Here is a 17,992-nt window from a genome sequence, read left to right on the forward strand (position 1 = left end):
ACCACGAATGAACAGTGAAAACATTATGCTAAATGAAAGAAGATATCACAGAAGACCATATATTTTACGATCCCATTTATATGAAATATCCAGAATAGGCAAATCCACAGACAAAGAAAGCAGACCAGTGGTTGCCAGGAGTTGGAGTCAGGGAGGATTGGAGAATAACTGCCAATTGGTTCAGGGTTTCTTTTTTGAGGCACAAAAATGTTCTATAAATATACTGAAACATAAATATACTAATATGTAGTGAAACTCTATAAATATATTGAAAATCAATGAATTAAATCAATAAATAGAATTAAGTCAGGCATTTTGACAAGTTTCCCCACAAAGTTATACATTTCAAACATATAAATATAATGGTGCATGGAATGTCCTTTACCAGAGATAAACAAATGAAAGCCAGAATTATAATGTTACTTTTTCAATTTACAATGTTTCACTGTTGACTGGTTTCCACAGATCCATTACCTCTTTATCTCAATGAACACTTTAAAAAGGTCCATTAAGCAGAATTAAAGATCAAAGACACCAGTGTATGAACTGATAAACTAGAAATGGCAATGATTCTGTTGCTATGAAAGCAATTTAAAACTAAAAGTGGAATAATTTATTACCATCATTCCTTAATTATCATAATATATAATTTGCTACAAAAATTTTAGTTTTAGCTATACATATCAGAATTTCTATTCAGTAGCTACAATAAAAAATTAAGTAGAGAGAAGGAACATTGGGGCTCAACATCATTAACAAAGCAATAATAATGAGCTTTTAAATTACATAGTCATCCATGTGGCAAATTTTTTACCCGCAAATTGCCTTCCACAAGCAAGGTATCAAACACCCAAATAATTTAAGTAAGCATTCTGAACATGCATTGGTACATACCTAATCTTACTCATGATACTTGTTCAAAAATGTTTGCAGAATTAGATATTAGTATAAAAACATCTTTAGAGAAGCAAAGTTAATGAGGGATATAATTGAAAAGGAGGCAAAATACAACCATAAATTCCTTACTTTACAGTCAAGTAAGAGGCTCAATTAGGAAGCACAATACTGTCTTCTATTATAGGTAATATATAAAGGACTACAGGAGAATTTTCAAAATTTTTATTGTAGGAAGTTTTGGGTTTTTTTGAGACAGGCTGATTATTGTTCCTACTATGTAAATCACGAGAGTGTAGGCAGGGAATAATGGCATTCTGGTAACCAATCTAATTGTTCATAAAGGAATTTTTTAAAAGTTGCAAATAATACTTGCTTTCATACACCAATTCAAGTATTACATGTCATGTCTATATGACATACTATTTAGGAACATTAAACAAGCATATTGAATCCGACCTTATTAAAAATGACTGCACTATTACTATGTGAGTGAGATATAGGATTTTTAGCATATAAAATCATATCTTATGAATAATAAGCACTTACAAAAAAGGGAAATAAACTTATAAAAGTCTGTATGCTTACCTGAACCACCCAGGGACTGTTGGCAAAGGCCATAATATCTCTCTCTTCCCAGAAAAAAGCAGAATCAGATCTTTTTATCATTTCAAACTTACTAAGAAGCTTCATAGCATAAACCTTCTGTGATGCCTTATGACGAACCTGTAGATTTATTAAAACACAAAAATAATTTTGTGAGAGAAAGGTGAACAACATATCATACTATAATTCTATTATTAAAGACTTCAGTTATAAAACAAAATGACCTTTAGCTAACTAATAAAAAGTAAAAGCACAACATCTTTAATGGAAAAAAAGAAGAGAAAATTCCCAACAGCCTAAATATTTCATGAAATACACAATACCTTTAAATGCTAGGTTCCATAAATTCATAAAGCTTCATTCCTCCATGTTAATTAAGCTAACCAATTTTAAGAACAAGATATTGTTAAATGAGAAATTTTCAAGGTATGTACATGTATCGCTATCTGAACAGAACCTAATAAATTTAGATATCAAGGGATACTTGTGATTTTGTTAAGTCATCTTTATTTCTTTCAAAGTATCCTACTTAAAAGGTTTTTTTATGTTAAGAAAAAAAACTACCACCAACATGATTATTTGAGCAATTCCTTTTTTTTTTTTTAAAGATTTTATTTATTTATTTGTCGGAGAGAGACAGAGCGCCCGTACATGCAGGAGTGGCAGGCTGAGGGAGAAGCAGGCTCCCTGCTGAGCAAGGAGCCCAACGCGGGACTCAATCCCAGGACCCTAGGATCATGACCTGAGCCAAAGGCAGATGCTTAACCAACTGAGCCACCCAAGCATCCCTACTTGATCAATTCTTATCTTCCTTATTAGATTATAACTTCCACAAGGGCAAAAACAGTATCTTTTTTTGACCATCATTTTAATCCTAAATATACCACAGCAAACTCTACCACAGAGCCAATAAATACCTGACGATTATAATTGTTAACATTTACTGAATAATTAATAATAAATACTGACTGCTAGCATTTATACTTGGATATCTAACAGGATGTCCAAAACTGAACTCCAAATCATCACCCCTGAATTTATTCCTCCTACAGTCTTCCCCATTTTAGTAAATGGCATCTTCATCCTTCCAGTTAGTTGCTCTGGCTAAAAATCTTTGGCTCCTCTTTTTCTCTCACACAGCTCATCAAACTCATCAGCAAATCATGTCATTCCTACCTTCAAATAGTTTCAGAATCCAGTCATCTCTAACTACCTCCACTGATAACAACACCCTGATCTAAATCTTTTATGTCCATTACCTACAATAACCTAAACTGGTTTCCCTGCTGTCACTCCCACCCACCCACAGTCTGGTGATCCTTCAAAAACATAAACCATTTCCTGTCACTCCTGTTTTAAAACCCCAATAGTTTCTCATTTCATCTCCGCATGTGTTATTCTCTCTGCCTGGAATCAGCCCTTAAAGCAGGACCCAATCCCTCACTTCCTTCAGATCCCTGCTCAGATGTTACCTTCTAAGTGAGGCCTACTCTGATCAAGCTACTTCAATTTTTCAATTTACAGCCACCCTCGGCTACCCACATATTCCCTATTCCATTCCTTCTTCCTTGCTTTTGCTCCATTGCATTTATTACCATCTTATACCTTATTTTTTACTTTTATTTTATTATGTCTTGCACTAGAAATTAAGCCCAATGAAGGCAAGGATTTTTGTGTTTTGTTCACTGCTTAATACACAGTGCCTAGTAAAATGCCTGGCACATAATAACCTCTGAATAAATATTTGCTAAAAGAATGAATTTACTGAGTAGGTGCTTACTACAAAGCAGGCACAGTGTGTTTTCATAAATGTATTATTTAATCTTCGTAACAATCCTAATGAGGTATTACTTCCCCATGTTACAAATGAGAAATTTGAGGCACAGGGAAATTAACTTGCTGAGGGTTATACAATGAGTAGAAATCAAGATTAAAAGATACAGTAGTCTGGGGCACCTGGGTGGCCAGTTGGTTGTGTCAGACTCTTGGTTTCAGCTCAGGTCATGATTTCTGGGTCGTGACATAGAGCCCTGTGTCAAGCTCTGTGCTCAGCATAGAGTCTGCTTGAGATTCTCTCTCCTTCTCCCTCGCCCCCCGTCCCTTCCTGTGCACTTGCTCTCTCTCTCTCAAATAGATAAATAAAATCTTTTTTAAAAAAATTAAAAATGAAGGTACAGTAGTCTGCATCCAGAATCCATGCTAGTAACTTATCTATGCCATTTCTACATATGTACAGCCACTATTAGGATGATTTCCCCAGAACAGGGCCAGATTACATTGCTCAGCACAGTCTTCCATTCAGTTACTGCTCTTTTTCACTCAGAAGTATGCCATTATTTGTACAACAAATTATATGGTCATCCTACTGAGGGTTGGATGAAAGAAGAGGCAATTGAGTTCTTGACAAAAATCTACAGAGATCTAAATGATCTAGCCTATAACCACCTTCCCAATTTAAATCTCATCATTTTCTTTCCCTTGTTCATATTTCAACCATACTTACCACCTTCTTTCAGTTCCTCTAATATACCTTTCCTCAAGATCGTTACAGGTACTGGGAAGGTAACAGAAAATCCATCACAGTCCCTGACTTCATCTCTTCCCCAGAGACTAGCTCCTTCATTCAGCTGAAATATAAACTTCTCAAAGGAGTGATCACTCTATCCAAAGTAGGAACTCATTGTTCTCTACCTCAGAACTCCATTTGTCTTCCTAGCAGATACCATACCTTGTGACTTTTTTTATGTTGTTTCCTTGTATTTGTCTATCTCCCACATTAGAATATAAGTTCAACAAAGTTAGGGGTTACCCATGCCCATTTTATTCTCTATTATATCCTCAGTGTCAAATACAATGCCAGCACTGGCAATTAAAACAGATACTAAATATTTGATGAATGAATTAATGTCTGTGAAAAAAAATTTTTTTCTATTAATTTGCTATTAACTTGCAGTTTTATGAAAAATCCAACAGGTAATATTTCTAGTTATCTCTCATCAAGTACTGTGCACGTTTAGAATCAGTACTTATATTGATGAAAATAAGGTAAACCAAAGGAATGCTCATGTCCTCCCCAGAGAAGATATTTAAGAACCATCATACTTTACAGATCAGATACTGTATAAAATGAAACAAAATTTTAGAAAAATCATACAATGCTGTACCTTTTTAATAGAGAGATTTTCCTCCTAACAAATACCAGTAAGAATTTTATTTGTTGTATGGACGTGAGCAAATCACTCACAGAAAAGACAGAAAAGGGTCTTAGCATTAAACAATAAAGATATATACTCCAAATCATGCATCTTTGGCTATGATACAGAAACTGATACAAACCAGCCCTCACACTGTAAACAACAATCAAAATGGCAAAATATATGAAGCAACAGTTTTCAGGCCTGGTAAATTAGGCAGCACAAGACTATAATCCCTGAGAGGAGAAAAACTCACCAAGTCAACCCCCATAACTGCCCAGACACTCTGCTTGAAGGCAATATCCCAACAAGCATACAAGTGATCATCTAAGCTAAGTACAGTGGTCCTGCTGAATTGAGAAGGCAGAGATCAGAGTTCAAGAAAAATGAGGTAGCTGGATTATGCTGGGCAGGAAACAGGACCTTAAAGAGCTATGCAAAAGGTCTCTAGAAGTACCATATGAGTCCTTTGCCAAGGGCTGGAGTATCCAAAGAGAAAGTACCCAAAGTTTACCAGGGATCAACTGCTCTGGGCTTGATAACAAAACAGAGACACTGGAGGTTAAATAACATTAGAACAAAAATCAACTTCCAGCCAAACAAGAATGGAGAAACCTTGCTATTTCCTGAGCATTCAGGTGAGACAGCTTAGGAGAAAGAACCATGCGCTAAAGCAAGAGGTTCTAGTACTAGCTAACAAAGCCTAGTAATGCCAATCCCTAAAAGATCAAAAGGGGAGCAGAGTTTGAGGTTCAGTCCTACCAGTTAAAAGGACTGGGAAACAACTTGGTCTTTTTGCACAAAGTATAAAACTCAGTGTGCACAAGTTAAGGGTGATCATCAGGCAATTGGACAGATTATTAGAATGAAAATGAACACATCAAGGAAAAGTAACTAACAAAAAATCTCTATCATATATCTGTAAGGATCAGTATATATTTAAAAAATTACTTATTGGGGCACTTGGGTGGCTCAGTCGGTTAAGTGTCTGCCTTCGGCTCGGGTCATGATCCCAGGGTCCTGGGATGGAGTCCCGCATTGGGCTCCCTGCTCAGTGAGGAGCCTGCTTCTCCCTCTCCCCCTGCCACTGCCCCTGTTTGTGCTCTCTCTCTGTGTCAAATAAATAAATAAATGTTTAAAAAAAATAATCTAGGCATTTAAAAAATAAATAAGTAAATAAAAAGTACTTATTAGGCACAAAAGGAAAGTGTGACTCATCATCAAGAAAAAAAGCAGTCAATAGAAAACAACCCCCAAAACACTGACCTTAGCTAACAAACACTTTAAATATCTCTTACAAAGATGTTGGAATAACTAAAGGAAAATATGTTAAAGAAAAAAAGGAAAAAGTAGTCACAATGAGTGAATAGAGGAAAATATCAACAGAGAAATACAAACCGTAAAAAAGAAACTAGAATTTCTTTAACTGAAAAATAACAAAAATGAAAAATTCATTAGAAGGGCTTAATAAAGAATGGAGACAGAAGAGAAGTCTGTGAACCTGAAGACAAATCAATCTGAAGAATAAGGAGAAAAACAAATAAATGAAAATGAAACAATGACTCCAAGGCCTGAAAAGCAATTAAACATTATAAAATATGGGTAAATATAAATAGACTAAACACTCCAATTCATAAACAGAAATTATCAGAATTGATTAAAAAGGCAAAACCTAATCTCATATATTTTAAATATTAAGACCAAATGGATTGAAAATAAAAGGACTTTTAGAAGAAGATGTACCACACAAACAGCAAGGATAAGAAAACTGACAGAGCAATATTAGTAACAGATAAAGTAGACTTCAAAGCAAAGAAAAAAGGGGGGTAAATGCAGATAAAAGGAGTAAAATTCACCAGTAAGGCATAAAAATTCTAAATATGTATGCATCTAATAAATGAGCTTTAAAATTCATGAAACAAAAAATGACAGAACTAAAGACAGAAACAGACAAATCCATAGTTTTAGTTGGAAATTTTAACATCCCCTCTCAGTATTTGATATAATAAGTAAACCAAATATCACTATGGATATAAAGAAAATACAGCCCAGAAGAAAAACTGCCTGATCAAGTAACAATTACAAAGGTTAATATATCAATAAGTTACATAACTTCTCATTTTAAAATATTTTAAATTTAAAATTTGAAGTGTTTTGATATGCTTTAATTTTACATAAAAAGAATTCTATATGCAAAGGGTCAAAGTTATGATAAGGGTCACAGATTATATCTTTTATATTAAATTATGAAACTAGAATAACAATTCCTTTTATTTGTAGACATTTATAGAACGCTGAAAATAAACACATGTGAAAGCAATATGAAAACATGGGTGGTGGGCACGGAATTAGGAGATAAAGGATCCTCATCTGAAAACCAGAAAACCCTTCCACAACAGATAGACCAGATTTTTAACTGATTTGTATCGAATTAGCAAATTGGCTCAAAGCAAATGCTCATTCCAGCAATGCTGTTAAATGTTATTAAAAAATGTTTAAAACATTATTAGAAAGAGGTTGCTAAGGTACTACTTCTTCCATATTTTTGCCACTCTTCAAATCTACATTTATTCTAAGAACAAATCAGATTTTGAATGTTTCCTTATTTCATTACAAAAGCAATCCATAAAACATTAAGGGTCAGTCAATTACTTTATACTGTAATATTACTTATCCTTGACTCATGTTATGACAACAGTTTTAAAAATTCTGTAAAGCACAGCTATGAACAAAAACTAAAAGATGTTTGCCAGCTGATAGAAAACAGTTAAATATTTATTTATTTTTAATTATTTTTTTGAGAGAGAGAGAGAGCGCAAGTGCGAGCGGGGGGTGAGGGGGGTGAGAGGGAAAGAGAGAGAGAGAATCCTAAGCAGGCTCCACACCTAGCATGGAGCCTGACATGGGGCTCGATCTCACGACCCTGAGATCATGACCTGAGCCGAAATCAAGAGTTGGATGCTTAACCAACTGAGTTACCCAGGCGCCTCTATTTTTAATCTTTTATATATGAATTAACTAAACAAAAACAAACCTAGAACAAAAAGACCATTCAAATACACAAAAAGTCATACAGTATAATTCTCTGAACATGAGAAACATGCTTATTCACTTTACTTTTGCTGATTCTTTATGCAACATTACTTCTCTCTCTGCACTTCCACAGCACTTACAACAATCTAATATTATAATTAGTTGTATACATGTCTGCTTCATAAGCTCCTTTAGGCAGAGTATAAATTTTCATTTGTGGGGCTGCCTTGTGGTTGGCAAAATGCTGAATGTCCAATTCAACAAATTCAACAAAATTATGGCTATGTCTATATGAGAGCTATAAAATTTTTAATAAATAAAGACTTGCCTAAATGCTCTATTTAATGAGGCCTGAATTTCATTTAAACTATTGGGATAGGACACTTAACTGGCTCATAACACAAGAGTCAGGAACTACCAGCTTGTAGCCTTTGACTTGATCTATAGGACAAACATTAAGAGGCAATAGTTGTATTCATGCCAAACATCTACCTCATACTTTTAAAATTCATTAGCACTAGTATTACAAAGTACTACAATAAAGCGCTGTTACTTTAGAAAAGCTGGTTTCCATTGATCTTCCTTCTGAGGATGTATCTTTCTGAATGATTCTATTATAATCTCCCTCAGCATCTCTGTACACTCCCCTTTGTTCCTCCTCTATTCAATATGGATGGATAAACAGTCAGATATAGGAGCTATTCATTACCATACTGTACAGAGTACTGCTTAAAAGCATGGATTTAGATGTCAATAAACCTTTGCAAAAATCTTAGCCGTTCATGAACTATGGGGCCAACTTACTTAACCCTTCTAAGTTTCAGGACGTCATCTATGTAAGAATCTCACAGAACTGTTGCAAAGATAAAATGAGACTATGACTATAAATACTTCGCACATAGAATATACTCGATGAAAATGTTAGCTAACACCACCATAGACAAATGGAACTTAGTTCATTCTATCATGAACCTTTATATGTGTTTCCCTTATGTCACTACACTGAGTATGTGACAGACAAAAAAAGCTGCTCCTATTCTCTAAATGATATTCTACCCCCAGCATATATATATAACACAAAAAAAGGGTCTAAGGGTTAACAGTGGCTTTATCTGAAATGACAGAATTCTGGGTGATTTCTATGTTCTTATATTTGCTTACTTTTATTTTCTATAGCAAATATGTACTTCTTAAAAAAAATTTTTTAAGCAGATGAAACTTCCCTAAGTGTAGCTAGAGAAAAGACATGCTTGGAAAATCCTAAAACGGACCTAGATCTCATAGAACATTTATGGACAAAAAATTTTCAAAAATTATTCTAACCAAAATGCCCCATTTGAGATTTTCAAATTTGTCTTTTAGTATCAAAAATTACAATAGATTATTTTTATAAGATCCAGTTTGACAGACTGAAGCAGTTAGTGTATGCTGCTAAGGTTTTCACTAAAAATGTCTGGTTGTGGCAGCCAAGACTAGATGAGGAAATACAGGAATTACAAAAGCATGGAGGGAAGGAGATAATTCTTGCAACTCAGAAATAACTCTGTAACCAGTGAAGAGCCTGTTTTACTCCAAAAAAGGAATTAAAAATTTGAGTTGACATGACAAGTGTTAGAAAATCATTTCCCCTATACTCTTTCCTTCTGGTTGATTCTACTTTAAAAGCTTAGTTTAAACCAATTAAATTAAAAGCAAGCCAGTAGGAAAGGAAAAAAACGAACAAGATCCTCATCTCATATCTAACTTGAGTCCGTCACAGAGCCTGTATCTTTTTTGCACATTCGATCCCAGGAAACATCTGAGCCCAGGGATTATGAGGAATCACAATCAATTCACTTCAATAAAAACTTTCTATGTTTCAGATTCTGTGTTGTACAGGATATAAAAAGACAAGAAAAATCCAATCACGGATATGCTCTGGCTGCACACACACATCACTTACCAGTGTCTACAGCCAGCGCTGACAAACCCCTACATAGTGAGGGCTCCCCCTTCTCCTTGCAGCTCTACAGATATTCCTCCTAAACTGTGTACTTAACTAAAGATAATCTCCCCAGATTTGGCAAACTATTTTCAGATAAGCAGCTATGACCCCTGATGGGAATGCCAAAAGTATTCTAAAGACATGGTTCCTACTCTCAAAAAATTTACAATATAAAAGGATTCAAAGAAATATACACATAAACTACAGTATAAGAAATAATATGGTAAGTTACATAAAAGTATTAAATTAAAACATGCAGTGGAAAGATCACTCTCAGATAAAGGGTAGAAAGGAGAATAATAAGAAAAAGTTTTCCTTTAAAATGAACACAGAGAGAAAGTGAAACATGATTGAAGAAACAGTCAAGAAAACAAAGAGCATTCTCAGAATGAGTAGCCTGCCCAGAATGAATAGCATAAAGGAAAATAAGGGTTAAAAGATAAAATTGGTGACATCTTTTAAAAAGGGCCTAGAAGGCCAGGATGAAGACCTCATGCTTCATTTAGTAGTTAAGGGAGCCATGAATTGCAAACGAGAGATACAATGAATATATTTTAAAAAGTTCAAATTGGCAGCAGTTTATATTAGGCAGATAGATCTGTACTTCCCATCCTTTATATATTGAGATATAGACAGATGGGGAAATAAGGAAAACAGAAAACATGTTAGAAAAGTCCCTAATTGATTCTATTATATACCCACACCCAAAATGGGACAGAATTGATACATGAAAATACAAGAATATGAAGTATGGGGAAAACAGTCAGTGAAACAGTAATGTGGGTCCACCTGAGCCTGGATAGCATAAATTACAGATTTAATAAGCATAATCCTGATAATTTCTCCATCAGCACCTGCCAAACCAAAATCAACAGTCCAATGGTGAAACACTGTTAGCAGAAGTGGAAAGCAAAGTAAAATATAAAGGAGATGCTCAATATCTGACCGGGAGGAAAAGGTATCTTGGATGACAGTAGTGACAGTGAACAAAAAAAAAAAAAAAAAAAAAAAAGACTAGAGAACTGTCATGAGCAGGACTTACTGAAAAATTAAATTTAAGAAATGAACAAAAGAGAAATCAATAATGATTTCTAATTTTTTGGCTTGAGCAACAAGGTTGATAGTGGAGCCATTTATTAAGATGTGTTACACATTTGTGGATAAGTTAGAGAGGGAATCAAGCATTCTAATGTCACATGTTTTAGATGTGACACATCTTAATGGAGATGTCAAATAAGCCATCATGGATATGAGTTTAGAGAGCAAACTAGAAAATTCTGAGCAGCAGCTATGAATCTGAGCCTTGACATCATATAGATTATATTTAAAGTCACAGGAATAGTAGAGTGCACCTTAGGAGAGAATGCAGATCAAAGAGCTGAGCCTTTGGAACTATGATATTTAGTAGAAGTCAGGTGGAGAATGAACCACTAAGGAAACGAAGAAAGAAGAGCCAGTAAATAGGAAAGAGTGGTATTTCAAGAAAGGAGAACAACTGAATACTAGGCAAGAGGCTGAGTAAGAGGAGAGTGAAACCCCATGAAGCCAATAAGGTAACTTATAAAGTCTGTATTTATTGGCACAGAAAAATGATTATGACCATACAACAAAGAAAATTGACTATGGAGTCCTCTACCTATGTTCAAGTCTCCGTTCAACTACTTGGTAGTTATGTGAACTTTGGCAGGTTGTTCATCCTATCTATCTGAACTTCCCCATCTGTCAAATGGGCATGATAGTAATAACATCTAAAGGAGTGCTATGAAGACTAGTTACTATATAGAAGTTGCTTAAAAGCCTGCCTGTAATGTTGTAACTGCTATAAAAGTGTGTGTTATTATTTAATGTTACATAAAAAACCCATAAATTACAAAACCACATATATATAATATGATCCCTTAATACAAAGAAGACAACCCATACGTTATGCATATCTTTAGAAGAAATGGAAGTCAGAAAGCTATACATCAAAGTAATAAAAGTAGTGGGACAATCAGGGATTTTTTAAAAAAGTATAATGATGGCTTACTTTCTTATTCTACTATGAACCTACCTGTTGTATAAATAAAAGAATTTTTATTTTTAAGGGAGAATAACTGGCATTGATGCAATTTTTATAACTCAATAGAGAAAGATTTTAACTTTCCTAAAAAGAAAATAATTACAATAAAATATAAATATCCACTGAAAATAATTTGGCCTTAGTTTTGTTAACAGTTCCCAAATGTTTCCAATTATCAAATCACTAAAAGGATATCAAAAGGCTAGTAACCTTTATGTTTGAAAATTAAATAAAGACATGATAAAAGGAGATTTTCACATTTTATTCTACCCAATTCTAAGCAACTTAGACCTTTGAGAGTGAGAATGCATTCATATATTAATTTGTGTAGTTTTACATAAAACAACCACCAGGAAAAATGTAATGAGCACTTTTCTTTTCTTTTCTTTTCTTTTTTTTTCTTTAAGTAGGCTCCACGCCCAGCATGAAACAATGCAGGGCTTGAACTCCTGACCCTGACATCAAGACCTGAGCTGAGATTAAGAGTAGGACAACTAACTGACTGAGCTACCGAGGTGCCCCTAATGAACGCTCTTCTTAAGAAAAATGAGTAAGCAACATCACGAAACCAACAAAAGATAATGTCCCCAAACTCTAAAATAAGAAGATAAAACTTCAAAAACAAAAATGCTAAAAATATTTCCACTATTAACCATGAAGTCTTGTTTTTATACATCTCCCCCAAATAAAGAATCATAATTAGGTAATTTCTAACAAATATGCACTACGTTTAAGAAAGTTAACTTAGAACTCTATTTTTAGAACCTAGACCACAATTTCTTTTTGAAACCTAAATAGCAGCTAGCTCAAAATAAAACCTCCATGAATGCAGGTACCTTGTCTGAGTAGTTTACCTATACAATGTATTGTCAATGCTTATAATGGTACCAGACATTACATTAACATTTCCTAATCAATTAACCAAAGGAATATTGAAGAACAATGTATAATTCTATTAAGAGAGATTAAGATTAAATATCTATCTTAAGAACACATTTGCAAGGCTAGAATTTGTAAGTTTCTTTTTCAAAGAAAAGATTATGTGCAAGGTAAGTGAATAACCATAAACAAAGTAAGCATGCATATCTGTTCAAAAAAGTAATCTCACTGAATAGTTCATCCCAACATACATACACACTATAACAGGATGAACTGTGTGCTATGTGCCACCCCCAACCCTGTTATATTTTAAAACCCTGACCTCCAGTACCTCAGAATGTGACTGTATTTGGAGACAGGGACATCAAAGAGGTGATTAAGTTAACATGAGGCTATTAAGTGACTGGTGTCCTTCTAAGAACAGGCAATTAGGACATACAGAGTGACACATCAGGCACATGCAAGCACAGAGGAAAGACCATGTCAGGACACAACAGAAGGTGGCCATCCACAAGCCAAGGAGAGAGGCCTCAGGAGAAACCAAACCTGCCGACACCTTGATGTTGAACTTGTAGCCTCCAGAACTATGAGAAAATAAATTTCTGTTGGTTAAGCCACAATTAGTGGTATTTTGTTATGGTGGCTCTAGCGAACCAACACATATAAATACATATAAAAGTTAGAGCAAGACTTCTGATTATTTATTTAAAATTAAAACATTTAAATTCATAAATGCATAGAAACTGACAAAAGTGACAACAGATAATATTTACTTAATACCTACAATGTGCCAGATCCCGGTAAGTACCACACATGCATAGCCTAACTTAATCCTCACAAAAAATCTTGTTAGGTTCTATTATTAGTGCTACTCCAAGATAAGGAAGTTAAAGCTTTGATGACAGGAAATCTATATACTGTAGAATGGAAACAAAAGTAGTTGACTTTGACTATTCTTCCAAAGTACTGCTCTTAATCAATATACTATACTGAATAATATTATTGTCCATAAAAATGAGATGTGAAAAACAATCCAAAAAGAGTAGAATCCAAAAACAATAGTGATAACAGATAAAATCAACCATGTCCTAGACTTTTTATGATATAAAAACATAAATGTACATCACCTCTATAGATAGGAAAAAAAAGACAATAAACTAAACAAATTTTGCCCTCCTCGAATTATAAAACTTTTCAATCTATCAGAAAATGCCTTTTTCAGGTGAGGAAATCTATGCCCAAATAAACTAAATGACTTGGCACTTTCCTGACTCTTGACATTTTCACATGCTATTCCCTCTGTTTTTTGACTCTCCCCCCCACTCCCTCTTTCTCATGTGACTACCTCCTTTACATCGTATCTCCATTGTCATTTTCTCATAGTGAGGCCTTTCCTAACACCCACACCTGAATTAAGCACAACCCTCCATTTTTCTCTCTCATAACATCCAGATCTTTTCCTTCAAGTATTTATCATAATTTGAAAATACTTTACTTGTTTAAAGTAAAATTCTTTTCTCCTCCACAAAACTACCACTTCCAGAAAGATTGAAGCTATGCTATTGTATCTTTAAGAGGCTAGCACAGCTCCTGAAATGTAACAGATCCTGATTATTCATTGATGGATGGATAAATGAACCATTTTCTGTGTGACAATGAACTGCTAACATTTACTAAGCACTTACTATATTCCAAGAACTGTTCCAAATTTAATTACATTTAATCTCCCAGTAACCCTATGGGGTAAAAGTGTCATTGTTATCTTCATTTAACAGATAAGAAATTGAGGCACAGAGTGATTAAGTAACTTGTCTGCACTGACAGCTAGTCAGAGTTAGAATTCAACCATAAGTAGTCTGATTCTAGCTCTTAAATACTTTGGTATAGCTGCTGTGACACACCAAAGTTACTTTTACAACAAGAATTTTCTTTTAGAAACTGACTGGTGGGCCCTTTGTGGTATTTTTAACTTGCCTAAAAAGTATTTCACAAGGAAAGACAAATTTGCACCTACTATTGTAAAACTTTCTTCAGATGACTAGAAAAACATAATCATAAAGATGTGCCAAATGTGGAACACTGCCTACAGATCTGTCAAACCAATTTATCTACAACATACAAAGCAACTTTAAAAGACTATGAAAGAAGCACTTGGACTTTTCCTTTTCAATCTCATCCCTCTTTTAGAAAGTCCACGCCAAAGGTAACAGAACCAAGAGCTAAAGCCAAAACAAACATGCTCCAAGTTCTTGGGTCAGGTCATCAGATTAATGGAATGTTAAAATATTTTTCATTTTTAAAAACATGTGACTTTGTTTCTGCATGTTTTGTGGACAAAATAAAATCTGGAATGGAAAATTAACAACAAAAATAAAAGCCTTTTCTTTTCCTTTCTTGAATGTACTGAAATTGAATGATCAAATTTACCTAACGCAGAACAATGACTACATTGCCATAAAAACAAGACAAGTCAGGATCTGTCATATTTCCTTCAAAAAACAAACTCCAAATTCTAGTCTCTCCTCTTTATCTACACTAAATCCTGAGTATGAAGAAACAATGTATTTATTTTACATACTTGTAGTATGAATCTATGTATCAAATAGGCAATAGTAACACTGGCTAACACTTAAGGAACACTATAACTAGGCTTATTTATTTTTAATTCACTTGATCCCCTACAAGAACCCCATTACATAGGTATTATCATCTGTATTCTATAGTTTGGAACTCAGGAAGATTGAGAAACTTGTCTATACTCATCATGATCTTTGAGTTAGACCATGGCAGAAGTAGGATTCAACTACTTTATATTTTCCCTATCTTACAGGACCTTCCATAACTCAACTGTCACAAAATCTGATCTCTGACCCTCGTCCCATGGGCATTCTACTAGCCAAGGCTTCACCACTTTCACTGACTCAAAACAAAGCAAAAATCGCATTACTTTCAAAGGCAGCCCACTCCTCAAATCTACTCCATGTTAACTTCTCAACTCCTTCCACCACACCTCAGAGGGCATTGTTTCAAGTCCCTGAGCATTTCATCCCTCGAGTACTCTCTATTAATGTGCCCTTTAAAACAGGGCAAGAGAGCATCTAGAATGAATAAATGATGCAGTATGGCCCAATCATCTCAAAATAGAGAAAGCCTATATCAAAGCAATCCAAACTTTCTTTACTGTTTTGGGCAGCCACATCACCAATGACTCTTGCTTGGTTTACATTCAAGGAAATTTGTTCTTTAATTCATAATTACTGTTAAGGAATCTACCTCTTGAGTTCTTCACCTCTAAGTACAGGTTTTTCCTCTGGTTAAATTTCACTTCTTCTATCTGGCCAATGACCTTCCCAACTGATTATTTCTGGATTTTGGCTTATCATTTGAAAACATCCTCATACTTCAGTTTTAACTCATTTTTAAGATTACTCAACATGTCACCATTGCCTCCATACAATAAATGCCTCATTAATAAAACCATGAATAGGAGAACAAACCTGTCCCTGGGGATCTCTGTCCAAGGTACCACTTACGCCTTCATCAGCCTCCTTAGAATACATCTATTAGTTAGAATTAGCAATAATCATGCCTCGGATAAACCTCACTGGCTACACAAAGCTGCCGACTGATATCCTTATTCACTGACATTTTTCCATATCCTCTTCAAGTATATCAGACTTTCTGAAATATCTAATAGATGTATATCACACCTATTACACCACCCTGATCTACAAGTTCAATAGACCTATCAAAGAAAGAAGAAATGAAAGAGATGACAAAGACAAAAGTTAGTCTGTCATGACTTGTTCCCAAAGAAGCTATGCTGATACACAGTGAGCAGTGCTTTTCTCAAGCTCCATCAAAAAAAGTAGAACAGTGTTGAGTGAAAAACGCTGTTGAGTGACCCCATAATTTGAACAAAGACAATAATCTGTAAGCACAAAACAGCAGAGTTTCATACTCAAGTGATGAAAACAGGAATATTATTACAGTTCCTAATTAATATATATATGAAATATTTATTACAAACATTTATAATATTTCCAGTTGGTACCACTTTTGTCTGCAAAGATAAATTTCATATTAAAATGTCTTTGTTGGGTTACTAATATATCTAAATAAATCTCAGTTAAACAAAAATGTTATTAATCTTAACACATTAAATAAAAACACAATAGTTCTTGGAATATTAGCTGCTACATAGGTCATGTGTGAAATCAAGTTGGCCTAATATATCCTAAATCTCAGTGTTTCAGCACTGGAAGAGACCTGGTGTTTATCGTTTACAAGTACCTCCTTTTATAGATGAAGACACTCAGGTTCTCTGAGATGGAATGACTTGACCAAGCTCACAAAACTAACTCTGGCATGGCTGGGCATAAAAATAAGATCTACTCAGAGGCTACTGATAATATTTCACAAAACCCTGTCTTCAAAAATAAAATAACAATAAAACAACACTTTCTTACCAGCTGCACTTCACCAAAAGCTCCTCTTCCAATAACTTTAACAACATCATAGTCTTCTGCCTTCATCTGTAGACCTCTGATTTTTTTCACAATTTTCTCATCTGCAATAAAAAGATCATATTTATAAGCAATACTTTTAAATAATCACTATATTTGATGGTGATTAACAATAAAAAATTTTTTAAAAATCACTATATTTGTAAACAGATTTTTATTTCAAGAAACTAGATTTAGTTTTTAGCTAAATCTGTCAGTTTTCAAAGGTTACTATTTAAAAATCCAAGACACATACTAACTTTACATCAAAGAACCAAAACTCTATGGTTTATTAACACATAAAACAAACAATACTGACTACCAAAAAGCAGCAGTTAAGCTATTCCATTTCTGACTCTGTTGCTTGAGAAGATGACAGCTAAAACAGTGATGACCCACGCAGTCCTAGAGTGCATTCTAAATCATGACAGAGAGCTGCTATGACATTACTTGCAAGGCTAATCTTAGTAATAAATTTTAGTAGCCTACTTCTTTGAAAAGTAGTAATCACATATTATAGGTATGGTAACTATAGACAAGATTGTTTAGTTATGAAAATAGCCCAGTCTCTGAAATTCCAACTTAAAAAGCTTACTGTGTTGATATAAACTATATATTGAATTATTCTGAGAATTTATCCTTAGAATTCAACCTCATTTACACCTTCACTGTAACATCAATACTGGCAAATATTAAGTTACTGCATATATGACAATAATTGTTATCACATTATCTTTCCTTAGCTAGATTGAAATGTCTACATTTATATAAACATAAAGCTCATTAAGTCTCCTGGGTAATGTAAACCTAAGTCTTAATATTGTTAATATTAATT

At 34.2% G+C, this 17,992-nt stretch overlaps 1 protein-coding gene across 3 annotated transcripts in view; it reads right to left on the reverse strand.

Annotated features, from left to right (window-relative positions):
• The window catches only part of ROCK2 (Rho associated coiled-coil containing protein kinase 2), a 140,552-nt gene that overhangs the window by 61,340 nt on the left and 61,220 nt on the right, over positions 1 to 17,992 (reverse strand). For all 3 annotated transcript variants that reach the window (XR_004302487.1, XM_032430147.1, XM_032430145.1), the window contains exons 3-4: positions 17,122 to 17,222; positions 1,483 to 1,620 (exon numbers count right to left, since the gene is read on the reverse strand). Coding sequence is in view for 2 of the 3 variants with exons in the window: in XM_032430147.1 (XP_032286038.1) it covers positions 1,483 to 1,620; positions 17,122 to 17,222 (239 nt within the window). In the remaining variant the exon portion in view is untranslated. The remainder of the gene's footprint in view (positions 1 to 1,482; positions 1,621 to 17,121; positions 17,223 to 17,992) is intronic.

Source organism: Phoca vitulina, unplaced genomic scaffold (genome assembly GCF_004348235.1).
Source record: "Phoca vitulina isolate PV1807 unplaced genomic scaffold, GSC_HSeal_1.0 scaffold42, whole genome shotgun sequence".
Lineage (NCBI taxonomy): Eukaryota > Metazoa > Chordata > Mammalia > Carnivora > Phocidae > Phoca > Phoca vitulina.